Raw genomic sequence first — 13,091 nt, 5'->3', positions numbered from 1 at the left:
TACAGGAAAGGATGTGGACAAATTTGAGAGTCCAGCAGAGGGCACAATGATTAGGGGGCTGGGGCACACGATTTACGAGGAGAGGCTGAGGGAATTGGGGTTATTTAGTCTGCAGAAGAGAAGAGTGAGGGGGGATTTGACAGCTGCCTTCAACTACTTCACGTGAAGATGGAGCTCGGCTGTTCTCAGTGGTGGCAGATGACAGATCAAGGAGCAATGGTCTCAAGTTGCAGTGGGGGAGGTCTAGGTTGGATATTAGGAAAAACTTTTTCACTAGAGGGTGGTGAAGCACTGGAATGGGTTACCTAGGGAGGTGGTGGAATCTCCTTCCTTAGAGGTTTTTAAGGCCCGGCTTGACAAAGCCTTGGCTGGGATGATTTAGTTGCGGATTGGTCCTGCTTTGAGCAGGGGGTTGGCCTCCATGATCTCCTAAGGTCTCTTCCACCCCTAATCTTCTATGATTCTACGAATTTCACACAGCTCCTCCTTGGCAAAGCTCTGCGCAGCAGGGGAGGCACAGGAGCTGTCTTTCCGCAGACTCTGGGAGACATCAGTGCATGCATCCGATGAAGTGGGCTGTAGCCCAGGAAAGCTTATGCTCCCATAAAATTGTTAGTCTCTAAGGTGCCACAAGTCCTCCTGTTCTTTTTATCAGTGCATCAGTTCCCATTCAGGAGTTTCTCTCTGCGACCACAAGGGCCAAAACGTCAATTGCATCCCAAGCCTGGGGAAAGGTGGCGTGAAACAGAAACCCACAGGCTGGCCCCCGCACCCTCTTAACTTGCCAGTCGGGAACTTTCCTCCCTGGGGGCGAGTGGCTTCCTCCAGCGCTTCGGCACGATGCCGTGCGCTCTTCAAAACGAGACCGAAACATTTGCAAACCGCACAGGCTCGAGCAGCGAGCTGGGGGGAAGAGGAAGCTGAAGTCACAGGCAAGCGAGTGTCAAGAGAGCGAAACCTTCCCCGGAGGTGACAGCCGTGCACGCAGGCTGCTCGGGCGGAGGACTGATTCTCTGCCTAGCGTAACCCCACCGCACAGCCCCGGTCCTCCGAGCTGCTCGGGAGACATCGCAGACAGCCGGGTAAAGCCAGGCACCGGGCAAGCGCAGGCAAAGCGGCTCAGGCGGGGGGGCTGCATCGGGCCATAGCAGCGAGGGCTGGTTAAGCCTCCCATGGACCTCCCGGAGTTTTCGCTGGGGTTTCCCGCCGGACCTCGCCCTGTGTCGGCAGGGGCAGCAGGCTGCTGTCGCCGGGGCTGGCCCCGCCGGGCGGGTCCCGTCGCTCGAGGAGACAAACGAGCCGGGGCAGAGCGACCCACAGAGACCGGGCCCCGTTGCTCGCCCGCAGCAGCCTCCCGGGCGGGTCTGAGCCCCGCGAAGGAGCCCGGCCGCTGCCCGGGGCTCCCTCCGAGGCTGCCCCTGGCCGCCCCGTCGGGTTCCCGGACACCCTCCCGCGCCGGCAGCGTGTCTGGCCCCCACCCGCCCCCAGACGGCGGGCAGCCCCGCTCCCCCACACACCCGGCCAGCCGGCACCTCCCTCCCCCGCCCGCAGGGCCGGGCTCTCCCTTTCCCCTCCCCGAGCGGGCCGAGCTCCCGGACCCTCCTCCCCGCTAATCCCCGGGGGGCCAGCGCCCCGGCCGGCTGGGCTCTTGTCCCGCCGCCGCCCCGCCGGGCTCCTCTCTCGCTCCCCATGGAAGCCGACGGCTACCGCTGCCGGAGCAGCCGCGCCCTCGAGGGCGGCGAGTCGGCGCTGCCCAGCTCGCTGCTCTTCGGCGCCGGGCTGCTGGGGAACCTGCTCGCCCTCTTCCTGCTGGGCCAGCGGCGGCTGCGGCGCGGGCGGCCCCCGCCGGCCTCCGCCTTCTACCTGCTGGTGAGCGCGCTGGCGGTCACCGACCTGCTGGGCAAATGCCTGCTCAGCCCCATGGTGCTGGTGGCCTACGCCCGCAACCGGAGCCTGAGCGAGCTGTGGCCGGCGGGGGCCGCCGCCGGGGGCCCGCCGGGCCGCCTCTGCCAGCTCTTCGCCTTCCTCATGGCCTTCTTCGGGCTGGCGCCCACGCTGCTGCTGCTGGCCATGGCCCTGGAGTGCTGGCTCTCGCTGGCCCACCCCTACTTCTACCGGCGCCGCCTGCCGCGCCGCCGGGCCGCCGCCCTGCTGGCCCCGGCCGCCGCCGCCCTGTGCGCCCTCTTCTGCGCCCTGCCGCTGCTGGGCGTCGGCGCCACCGTGCAGTACTGCCCGGGCACCTGGTGCTTCATCCGCATGGCCGGCGGCGCCGCCCCGGCGCGGGGCTACTCCGTGCTCTACGCCAGCCTGCTGGGCGCGCTGGGGCTGGCCATCGGGCTCTGCAACCTGGCCAGCATGCGCAGCCTCTACCGCATGGCCCGCCGGCCCCACCGCCGCAGCGGCCCGCCCGCCGGCCGGGCCCCCGCCGCGCCGCGCATGGAGGAGCGGGATCACCTCGTCCTGCTGGGCCTCATGACCGTCCTCTTCACCGTCTGCTCCCTGCCCCTCATCGTGAGTAGCAGCGGGGGGGGGGGGAGAGAGGGCGCTGGGGCGATGCTTGTGCAAGGTCCCGATCCTGCAGGGGGGCCCAAGCGCCCCACCGTAACTGGGGGCCGCCCTGATCCCGAGGGCCGTCTTCCCCCTGACTTCAATCGGCGGGCTTTGGGTCTGGCCGGAGTAACATCCCCCTCGCCCCAGTATAGCCTTACACCCTCCTTGCTAGAAGCTGGCTTGTCCCCTGGGCGGCTTCACCCCTGGCCCTCGCCTGGAAGCACTGGGCAGCCGGGTTGGTGCTTCTAAGGGTGCCAGGCAAAGGGGAGGGCTGGGGCGCTATGCCCCATTCAGGGGGTCCACTGCACTCCTGACTCTCCCCCCACGGGGAGGGTGTCCTCTCAGAGGGTGTATTCTGTACCCAGGGTTTAAAATCACATCGACCCTGACATCAGTTGTGAAGCGGCCCTATTTCCAGGGGGCCTTTGGAGCGTCGGCTTTCACGTGCAGCCAGGAAAACCGGGTTTTGGGACACACCAATCCTGCCAACACTGGGCCACTTTATTAGCCTGTGCGAGCCCAGTGAAGTCAAAGGAACTACGCTGGTGGGTAAGCGGTTTGCCCCCCACATCCATACAAAGGGGATCAAAGCTAGCGAGTGAAATCCTCTCCCCGCTGATGTTAATGGCTGGGATTTCCCATCCTGATTCCTCTGCCCCCTTTACATCTTCAGGAGGGCAAAATGAGGCCGAAAACTTAGCACCACTGTCCCAGTGTTAGGGGTGGTCAGGATGAGTGGGGTGAACCCCCTGTACATATGTTTGCTGCAGTGAATGAAGGCAATGGCGTGAGTGCAGATAAAGGCCCAGTAGCTCTAACTAAAAGGATGTGGGTAACTTTCTGTCACTACCAGACTTCTGGAACTGATAACTTCCAGGGTACTGTTCTTGGGTGTGGAGGATGGACAGAGGCACATGGGCTGATAAAACAGCGGAAGGCTCTGGATGCTGTTGAAAGCTGACCAGGGCAGCAGTGACGGAGGAGGGGTTAATTGGGTAGCTCCCTGCAACCTGAAATGGGTGGGTGGACCGAGTCTGTCCTTTGGCACTCCTGCTGACAGCCTCTGCGGAGATACCAAGGACTGAGTGGACAGGGACACTGACCCACCCTCTCAGCTCTGCAGTCCATGCTGAGCCTTTTCTGGGGGAGCAATCCAGCACCTTTCCACCGGCACTAAAAACTTTTTAAGAGCAAACAAAGAAAGGGGAAAAAAAAGTGACATGGGCACCCCAAGGTGCCCAAGTAGAGTCTCCTCTTAAACTGTGGGTATGCTCTCACAGTGACCCTAAAAATGACACCTCCTTGCTCTATTTACTCTGTAAGCTCCATGTCTCGCCTGCTTGAATCGACTAAGAAGCCCTCCGTTTACTCATAAACCAAGGGACAAGTAAGGAGGTGAACCCCTTGCAAATTACACTGTGTCATGGTTATTACAACCGCAGACTGTAAGTCAGTGGCTTGCTTTCTCTACTGAGACAGTTATTAAAAATAACCACATGTTTACAGTGTTACAGATCCATGACAGCAACGCTTGCAAGCTGCATTTTTTTCTCAGGCGCTGTCAACAAAGCTGACAGCAAAAGCTTTTGATTCCAGAGTCACACTGTTGTGGATGGCGTATGAAGTACAAACAAGGCAACTTGACTTACGATCAGTGAGGTTTTGTGCTAAACCCCAGGAAGATCCTACTTTGATGAGTACACTGAGACGTTTACTACAAAGTTCCTGGCCATCAGCCAACAAGAAACACCAGTGTTTGTGTATTTCAGAGTCACTTTTCCACCCGTACCCACAGTTTAAAGGAGACCCAAGTCCGTTCAGGCACGTGTCCAATGTATTAACATTGTGAAAAATCTTAAACCTTCAATGAAGCATCATTCACCTTCCACAGATCACTCAAATCTTACCCACGTTCTCCTCACATGCCCCGATTTCTTATGCGAGGGAGGTTTTCATGTCCTTTTCTCTCTAAAACATTATCCATTGAGACATGTCTCCAGCACTGGATAACACTCTGAATTTCATATTAACATAGAGCATTTCACAGAAGAAAGTGGGCTGTGCTAATTTAAGAACTATTCCTGCAAATAGTTATGCATTAGGTTACTTGTGTGAGTACTCCCATGGGGTGCAATGGGGTGTTCATGTTCTGGGTGTTCCTAAACCTCTGACTGCCAGAAGCTGGGGCTAGATGACAGGGGATGGATCACTCAAGAAGTTGCCCTGTTCTGTTCATTCCTTCTGAAGCATCTGGCACAGGCCACTGTTGGAAGACAGCATACTGTGCTAGATCAGGGCCGCCCAGAGGGGGGGCAAGTGGGGCAATTTGCCCCAGGCCCCTGCCCCCATGAGAGTTTTCAGGGGCCCCCACGAGAGTTTTTGGTGGCAGGGAGGGTCCTTCAGTGCCGCCGAATACACCCGGAGTGAAGGACCCACTGCGGCTTCTTCCCCTCCGGGTCTTCGGCGGCAATTCGGAGGCGGGGGTCCTTCCGCTCCATGTCTTCGGTGAAGTGCCCCGAAGACCCGGCGTGGAAGGACCCCTGCCGCCGAAGACCCCAGGCCGCCTGAATCCTCTGGGCAGCCCTGGCTAGATGGACCATTGGTCTGACCCAGTATGGCTTTTCTTCTGGCGTTATTCATATGAGTAGGGTTACTACTCAGGATCATATGGATTTAATAAACGATCAAGCCCTTATTTTCTTTCCACAGCTTCACTTGTGTAAATGTGAAAATACTCTGAAAACTGGCTTAATTCAGTTACCTATCTCATCCAGATCCGGCACATATCTTAACACTGTTGTATATATGAAAGTATGGTTTGGAGGGAAAAAAGCCATTAAATCAAAATGCAATTACTTTAGTGGTGCCCATTAGTGCCGTTAAGGACATCTCAATATTCAGAATTCCTTTGTCAGTGATTTACAGCTACAAAATCAAAACTAATCAAATGTGAGATTTTAACCACAAGGAGAGACTTAGGGGCTGAATTTGGAGGAAAAGACACCAAAGAAACAAACCACATGCACAATTTGAGAAGGTTTTATGTGTTTGGAAATACAATCTGGTAGATTTTATACCTTTAGTAGGCTTCACCCACCTCCCACCCCATCACCCCTTTTTAGCTCAGAGAGGTTTAATGGTTTGGGTTTTTTAAAGTATGATTTTGCAGGTAAGCATTAGCTCTTTTGTTCCGCACTACAGGTTTTGAAGGGAACCATTATTTTAAAAACAACAGGAGCATTGTGCTTGGGAGAATGGGTTGTCACTATCATGCATAATCATTTTTTTAATCAGCCAAAAAGTTAATATATTTTTTGGCCATATACTCCTGTGCAAGTTCAGACCGAGTATCACAACTGGTGTCATCTTATAATTCACAAACAGCTGGGGCAACATAAAGAGGCATCCAAAAGCATATACCCCATTGACAAAGCTGTTAATCAGCCGAGACCAGCTTTTATATTTCACGTTCAGAAGTGAATAAGCTGCACCTCCAGTACACGGTGGATACAGTAAATAGGACAAATATTTCATAGCCTGGGTATCACATTCCTCAGTTCTCTTTTCAGATTCATTGTATGCACCAAATGTTTTTAACCTATAAAATTGAAATGGACTCAACACAAAACAAAGACCGTTAAAGGTCTGCTAAAACCACAAAAGGAAGAAAACACACAGTTGAGGATCTTCCAAAGCCGATGCAGAATGCCCTATCTCCTTATCAGTGTGTCTGTGTGTTGTTAGACCCTAATTGTAAATGTCACTGCTTTTGTGGTCTTGTGTTAGCCCGCTAATGGGAAACCCTTTCAGTGGAGTTTTTAATAGGTAAATTTGTAGTGGTTCTCCAAGACAATAAACATTGGTTAAGTGCTGTATTTGTATATGGACTTTCCTACCCTTTTTTAGAAAAGGAGACAAATATACAATGTGATGTTGCACAGAGACCTACTGGTAATGTTCCAGCTGAATAATACAGGTGGGATAAGGATCTTGTAAGAGAATTCAGGAGTTTTGTTTTTAAAATACCTGTGCATTGCAAAGGGGAAGAAACATTTCTTTTCTTTTCGTTATGACCCCTGGATCCAAGTTAAAGTTGTCAGAGAAGGTTTAGCAGTCTCTGGGCAAAGAAGATAAAGCCCCTGAGCTGCACATAATCTCTCCTTCAATATGGACGGTGACTAAAGAAATAGAGCATAAACCTGAATCTAGTGAAAGTAAAAAGTGGGCATTCTCATAAATGAGAATAATAAATTTCACATAAATAGTGATTCTTAAATTTACAAGGGAAAGTCAACGCCACGTACCAAAACTAAGCCAAAGAAGCACTTTTGGGAGCGCGTAGGCTCATGTGTTTACACGTGTTTCAGTTTTCTTCACCCCCTTTCCATTATTATTATTTCTTTGTTTTGAGGTCGTTCCTAGGAGCTCTAGTCATGGGCCGGGGTCCACAAATGTGCTAGGTGCACAAACACAGAATAAAAAGACAGTCTCCGCCCAAAGAATTTCCAGTCTAAGTACTTCGAATCATAGAACCACAGGGTTAGAAGGCTTTTTTAGAATCGAATCCCCTTCTGTGTATCCCTTCTACACTACCCTCTGCAAAGTAAAACAAAATGACACCAGACTTTAAAGATATTTAGGCCCCCTCTCTACCATTAGGCACCTAACTCTCCGTGGGAGCTAGGCACCTTTGAAAAATCTTACTAGGTGCTTCTCTGCATCCAAATGCCTTTAAAAATCTGTCCTTAGACTAAGTTGCTAGCCTCCAATCCAATTCTACCCGATTCTGATCACATTTATGCCACCAAAAACTCTGCATAAATCCAACAAAGTCAATAGAGTTATCCAGGATTTACTCTGAGGTGACTGAGGGTTTGTCTACATACACATGGAGCAATTTAGGAATACCTAGTCCAGCACAATTCTACTTTGTAGACAAGCCCTAAGACCATAATGGAACTCAAAGGTGATACATTACTGTGTCCACAAGGGGGCACTCTTACCACACAAGAATTATCATCATACTAAATATTGTGCAAAAACCGGTATTTTATGGAGATGATGACTTCATAGTTAAAATGGTGTGTGTTTTTTTTAAAGCAACATTTAAGTTTCAAATCATTCAAGGTTGCAAATCTTCAGTTACTGTAAAAAAAACCAGGGGCAAGGTGGGTGAGGTGATATCTGTTGTTGGACCAACTTCTGTCGGTGAGAAAGACAAGCTTTCCAGCTACACACACCTGAAAAAGAGTGGTGTGTCAGCTCGAAAGCATCTCTCTCTTGCCAGCAGAAGTTGGTCCAGTCAAAGATGTCCTCCCATCCCCCTTGTCTCTCGAATATCCTGGGACCAACATGGCTACGACACCACTGCGTGTAAAAACAAGCACATTTATGGTTATGGAATAGGTGCATTAAAGGAAAGTCTCAAAATAATAGGCCTCATTTTTCTTTCACACCAGTTTTCCACCAGTGTTGTTCCATTGTTTTCAGTGGAGTTACTCCTGATTTACACCCATGTCAATGAGAGGAGAATCAGGTCCAACATGTTCATTTATGTAGGAATTAAAAAGTCTCACCGACTGCCCGTCATCTCTCTGAGATTTTTGCCCTAACGTTTTTTCCAATCCCTAGATTGGAGGCAGTACAACATTTGGGCTTTTTGCCGTCTCCATTCTGCCACTGTCTTGCACCAGGTATTTTGCAACGATCAAAATTCAAAAAGCTATTTTAGCTGCTACCTGCCCAGAAGGCTGTTGCATGCCACAGAAGCAGACCAAAGATGACATAACATTTTATACATCAGGGGGGGAAGAAATGAATCCAGCCTTAACTCTGACCCAAGAAGCATAGTTATGAATTCTTTCAACAGTACACATCACTGGATTGGTTTATTGGTACGATAAATGTACCTTAATGATGGAGATGCGGAAAGAGATCATTGAACTCTTGCACCAAGTGTTTCTACAAGCACTGTCATGTAGCCTAGAAAGGATTAATGCTAAGTCGGGCCCACAAGCAAAGTTTAAGGCCCCCTTTCCAAGGTTTTTCTCTCTTCCCTCAAAAACGTTCTCAGGGGGTTCACCCACAGACCAGTAGTTGTCTGCAGAGCAGGGGGTTGGACTAGATGACCTCCTGAGGTCCCTTCCAACCCTTGGATTCTATGATTTTCTTGGGGGGAGGGATAGCTCAGTGGTTTGAGCGTTGGCCTGCTAAAAACCCAGGGTTGTGAGTTCAATCCTTGAGGGGGCCATTTAGGGATCTGGGGTAAAAATTGGGGATTGGTCCTGCTTTGAGCAGGGGGTGGGACTAGATGACCTCCTGAGGTCCCTTCCAACCCTGAGATTCTATGATTCACCTGCTAGCTCTTCCTCCTTATTTCCCTTGCCTAAGGGTTTGCAGGATTGGGACCTCACCTTGCTGTTTAATGCAACCAGTGATGGGATTTCCTGATCCATGAGCAATTCCATTTGTCAGAGGATTCTCCAGTCCTAATTCCAGTGACCTAATTCCTGAGCTCAGGTTTTGCCCCTACGTAGACTTCGCTTTGTGCTGCATCAGAAAGGAGGCTGTTTCCTTCCCAGCTGCAATGTGTCCCTATGATCTGCCGTGTTTGCAAACGCTCAATTGTTCCTTACACATTTGCTTCCCCAGTAGTTAACGTTTCACAGAGAGCGGGCCTGGTCCTCCTTGCCCACCAGGGGGAAACTAAATCACAATTAACTTGACTGACGTTAAGAGAGTTACGTGAGTGTAAAGTGAAAGGAGAATCAGGGCCATCATGCCTTTCATTCCAGCATTTACGTCTTCACAAATTTGGGCGCTATTATCCCCTGTGTTTGAGACAGATGAAGTCTAGTTCACATCCTCAGCCCCTGTGTCACAGGACTGGGATGTGGCAGTCATGTCCAGCTGTTAGAGATTCCTAACTGATGCAGCAAGCCCAGAGGTGCCGGGGCTATGATCTGCCAAGACTAGAGGTGCAGGGGATTAGCCTTCACGTGCCCTGGCACAAATTAAGCCCTGATTGTACCTAGGAGACAGAGCAGGAGTCAGGCCGAGCCCAGGTGGTCAGTGCCAAAAGCAGGGATCAGAACCAGGTTACCTGGAATGAACCAAGGCAGGGACAGGTGCTGTCAAAGCCATGGGCAAATCAAATGCTTTGAGTAGATGGTGAGATGCAGCTACTGCCGGGCTTAAGAGCTGGTCAGCTGACTCTTCCCACACTCATGGTGGCCAATGAGGCCCCGGGCTGGAGGCCAGCTGCACTCGTTAGGTTGCCCAGAGACTGGCTCTGCAGCAGCCCTGTTTCCAGACACTCTGTCCCAGCTTCTTTGCACTGCACTGCTGGGGATCCCTGATACCGGGAAATCCCAGGGTGGTATAAAGCGAGTGTAGCTGACTGCACGTCACCCACTCCCCTCACCCACGTGGGGCAGGTGTCAGAGCACACAGCACGCTGCCTGATCCTTGGGCAGAGGAGCTCTCCTTAGGGGACTGCTCCCAGCGGCTGTTACCCGGAGCTTTCCTTAAAGTTGCTTTAGTTATGCCGGGGACTATTTTGTTTCCTGGCGGTGCCAGGATCAGAGGAATGCAAAGGTTGTTTAGATCCACCTTGCCCTCCCCAGCTCAGCCCAGCTGAGGATCTAGCCCGGGGACACTGAGGCACAGATAGTTTGGAGAAACCAGTTTATTTCCATCTTAGGAAGAAGGCTTTACATGTCCTTTATCTGGCACAAAAATGCATTCATGTCGGAATGGCAAAACCATCCTCTCAGATCTGCACGTCTGCTAATGACATCCAAGCCCTGCAACTCGAGGGCCTGGAATCGAGATTGAATGGGGGCATTGATTAGTAGCCAACGCACAGCCAGAAATACGGGCCCCCTTCTTATCTCATGCCAGTCCAATGCCATTGAGTTCAGTGGCACCAGTCATGTGCAACGGAGATCAAAATGAGGCCGTTTTCCTCATGAGACATTCAGTTTATCAAAACCCGTCTGTGTTAGCCTTCAAAGCTAGCCCTGCATGCCTTCACTATATTCCGCTGAGCACTACTGTGCTCACCTGCATACCACTTGCTGAGCTTGTAAGTTGTTAAACAATTAAAACGTATAGGACCAGATCTTCAATTGGCACCAATGGGCATCGCCCCATCACCAACTGAGGATCTGTCCCATGAAGTGTAATTATGTGCACAGAAACTACTGTTTTGTTGCCTGATCCCAGATTGTTTACTGACTGATCCATCTGCCTGCTCAGTTGGTTTTAGTTAAGCTTGATGTCGATCTAAGCAGAGCGCAATCTCAGAATGAGCCGTGTGCTGATTCAGTGCAGAAAAGCCGTCGAGTATGATGACTGAATGTAGGGAGCTTACTGAAGTCATTTACGAAGTGCTGTACTTTATTGCCAGAGCTCAGCTGTTAGGTTTTATAATTAGATCTTTTTATTTAAAACAGGTCCGGGCTTATGTCGGAGCCTTTGCCGCTGACTTTAATGAAAAGGCAGACCTTACGGCCCTGAGGTTTCTATCTGTGAATTCCATTGTGGACCCCTGGGTGTTCATCATTTTCAGGACATCAGTTTTTCGCAAGTTCCTTCATAGGGTTTGCAGAAGACTGAACTCTAAAAAAGCCACAACGCCTCGGCTTCTATGACCTCGACACCGAAGCTGCCGCGGTGAAGAGCATTCTGCTATCTTTGGTAACTCGACTCGAAGGAATATTGTTCCAGGAATTGTTTACCTAATCAAACCGATCTCACTAATGATGCCAAATGTTGTGGATCGGTGGATCTGCTATAAACACGGTAAGAAAATACAGAAATGTATTCCGGGGAAGGTCAAGGGCCTTAGCCGTTCTGCTGTGGACATGTACAGAGAAGAGGCATTCCTCCGTTATTGCATTTTTGCCTTTCCTGTTACAGACTGGAACTGAAAGTTTGTGGCCATGTGAGTAACAGTGAATCTCATGAAGTGACAGCGCTCTGCTTCCCAGAGAACTTGGTAAAAATCAAGTTTGTGGTATCAAGTGCTGCTCTCTGAGTATGGCCCCGATCCGGCAAGCCACACTGCGTGGGTGGGCCCTGTTGCCTTTGGGGGTTTCCCATTGATTTCAGCAGGCTGCCGGCGGACAGACGCGTCTACTCACAGGGATCTGCTGAGAGGATCAAAGCCTAAATCAGGAGTCACCAAAGTCTGATAAGGGAAAATAAAACTCTTCCTTTTGCAAATAAATCAAAGCAGTGCACAGTGTCATGTAGCTGCCTCCCCACCCCAATAAATCTATCTCGTCATCCAGTAGCCAGATGGTATCAAATGCACAGTACCTACAGCATCAGACCCAGCAGCAATGATTCAGTGGGCTTGTCTTCATTGTAGAGTCAGCTCCAGGTATAACTCGAGGGCAGCCCCGAACTCAACTCCACGCGCACACAGAAACCTCTAGCCTGAGTGCTCAAACACGAGCTAGCTGGCTAGGCAGGGCTGGGTGGCCTGACCCTCCACTGCTGCTCCCATTCAAGCTAGTAATGCGGTGGGGATTAAGCTATTTTGTGTTGCTAATACAAAGGCTCGGTGGTGCTGGAGTGATGCCACACTCCTCGTTGTTCTGCAGCGTGACGGCTCTCGCTGGGGCTGGTAGGTAACGCTCTGCAGTGAAGACAAGCCCTGCCCTAGATTTGCACAGAGAACTCTTTCTGGTGTTAGAGATAAGGGGGGTTCTGTGTGCAGAACTACTGCAGGACACGGCCCGAAGGGAACCTGCAGAGATCTACCCACGGGTGTAACTTTACTCTTCTGAGTAGTCCGTGAATAAAGTTATGCAGGGGAGTAAATCTTTGTCAGGTTGGGTCTTAAGACAGTAAACAGGCTTGCAGTGGAGTAATGCATTTACATTTATATGCTACAGTCATTCAAGTGCTTTAACTATTCATTGGGGACAAACAAGGGCTAAAAAATGTATCTTAGAAAGCAACATCCTGTTGCATTGTATGGTTTGTTCAATAAATTATTCTTTAGCCAGCACTGAGATTTATACCTTGTTCATGATTTCCGTTGTTTGGTAAACAAACATCACTGATCTTTTGCTTTAACAATGGAAGTTTATGCGACCAGTCTGGGAATGATTGTTCTTATCTGATGCATTTTAAAGGGGCCCTCCCCAAGGTATTGTACAACGCTGACAAGTTAGGGTCATGTCAGTCCAATAGCTAGTTGGCTCGCTGCAATTATTTGAATAATATCTGTATGGCAAAATCACTTGACGATTCCCTGTTCTGTTCATTCCCTCTGAAGCACCGGGCATTGGCTGCTGTCGGAAGACAGGATACTGAGGTAGATCAACCTTTGGTCTGACCCAGTCTGGCCTTTCTTGTGTGCTTAAAAGAAGCAGCAAGTTTATGAGAAAATGCCCAAAATGGGAGCAGCTGTGGGGACAAAATGGTCATTTAAACTGGGGTTTAGTTTCCTCCCACACTACATGTATAACTGCCATTAATGCTGATTCAAGTTACATACATGTATCAAAGACAGAAACCACCTTACA

At 50.6% G+C, this 13,091-nt stretch overlaps 1 protein-coding gene across 1 annotated transcript; it reads left to right on the top strand.

Annotated features, from left to right (window-relative positions):
• Nucleotides 1-835: 835 nt before the first annotated feature.
• On the top strand, nucleotides 836-12,793 carry LOC140913527 (prostaglandin D2 receptor-like). Its single transcript, XM_073350136.1, has 2 exons — nucleotides 836-2,511; nucleotides 11,007-12,793. Exons 1-2 carry the CDS (start codon nucleotides 1,690-1,692, stop codon nucleotides 11,202-11,204), a joined length of 1,020 nt encoding a protein of 339 aa, XP_073206237.1. The 5' UTR covers nucleotides 836-1,689; the 3' UTR covers nucleotides 11,205-12,793.
• Nucleotides 12,794-13,091: the final 298 nt, after the last annotated feature.

This window comes from Lepidochelys kempii, chromosome 6 (assembly GCF_965140265.1).
Source record: "Lepidochelys kempii isolate rLepKem1 chromosome 6, rLepKem1.hap2, whole genome shotgun sequence".
Classification (NCBI taxonomy): Eukaryota; Metazoa; Chordata; order Testudines; family Cheloniidae; genus Lepidochelys; species Lepidochelys kempii.
This window is presented reverse-complemented; position numbering and strand designations above follow the sequence as displayed.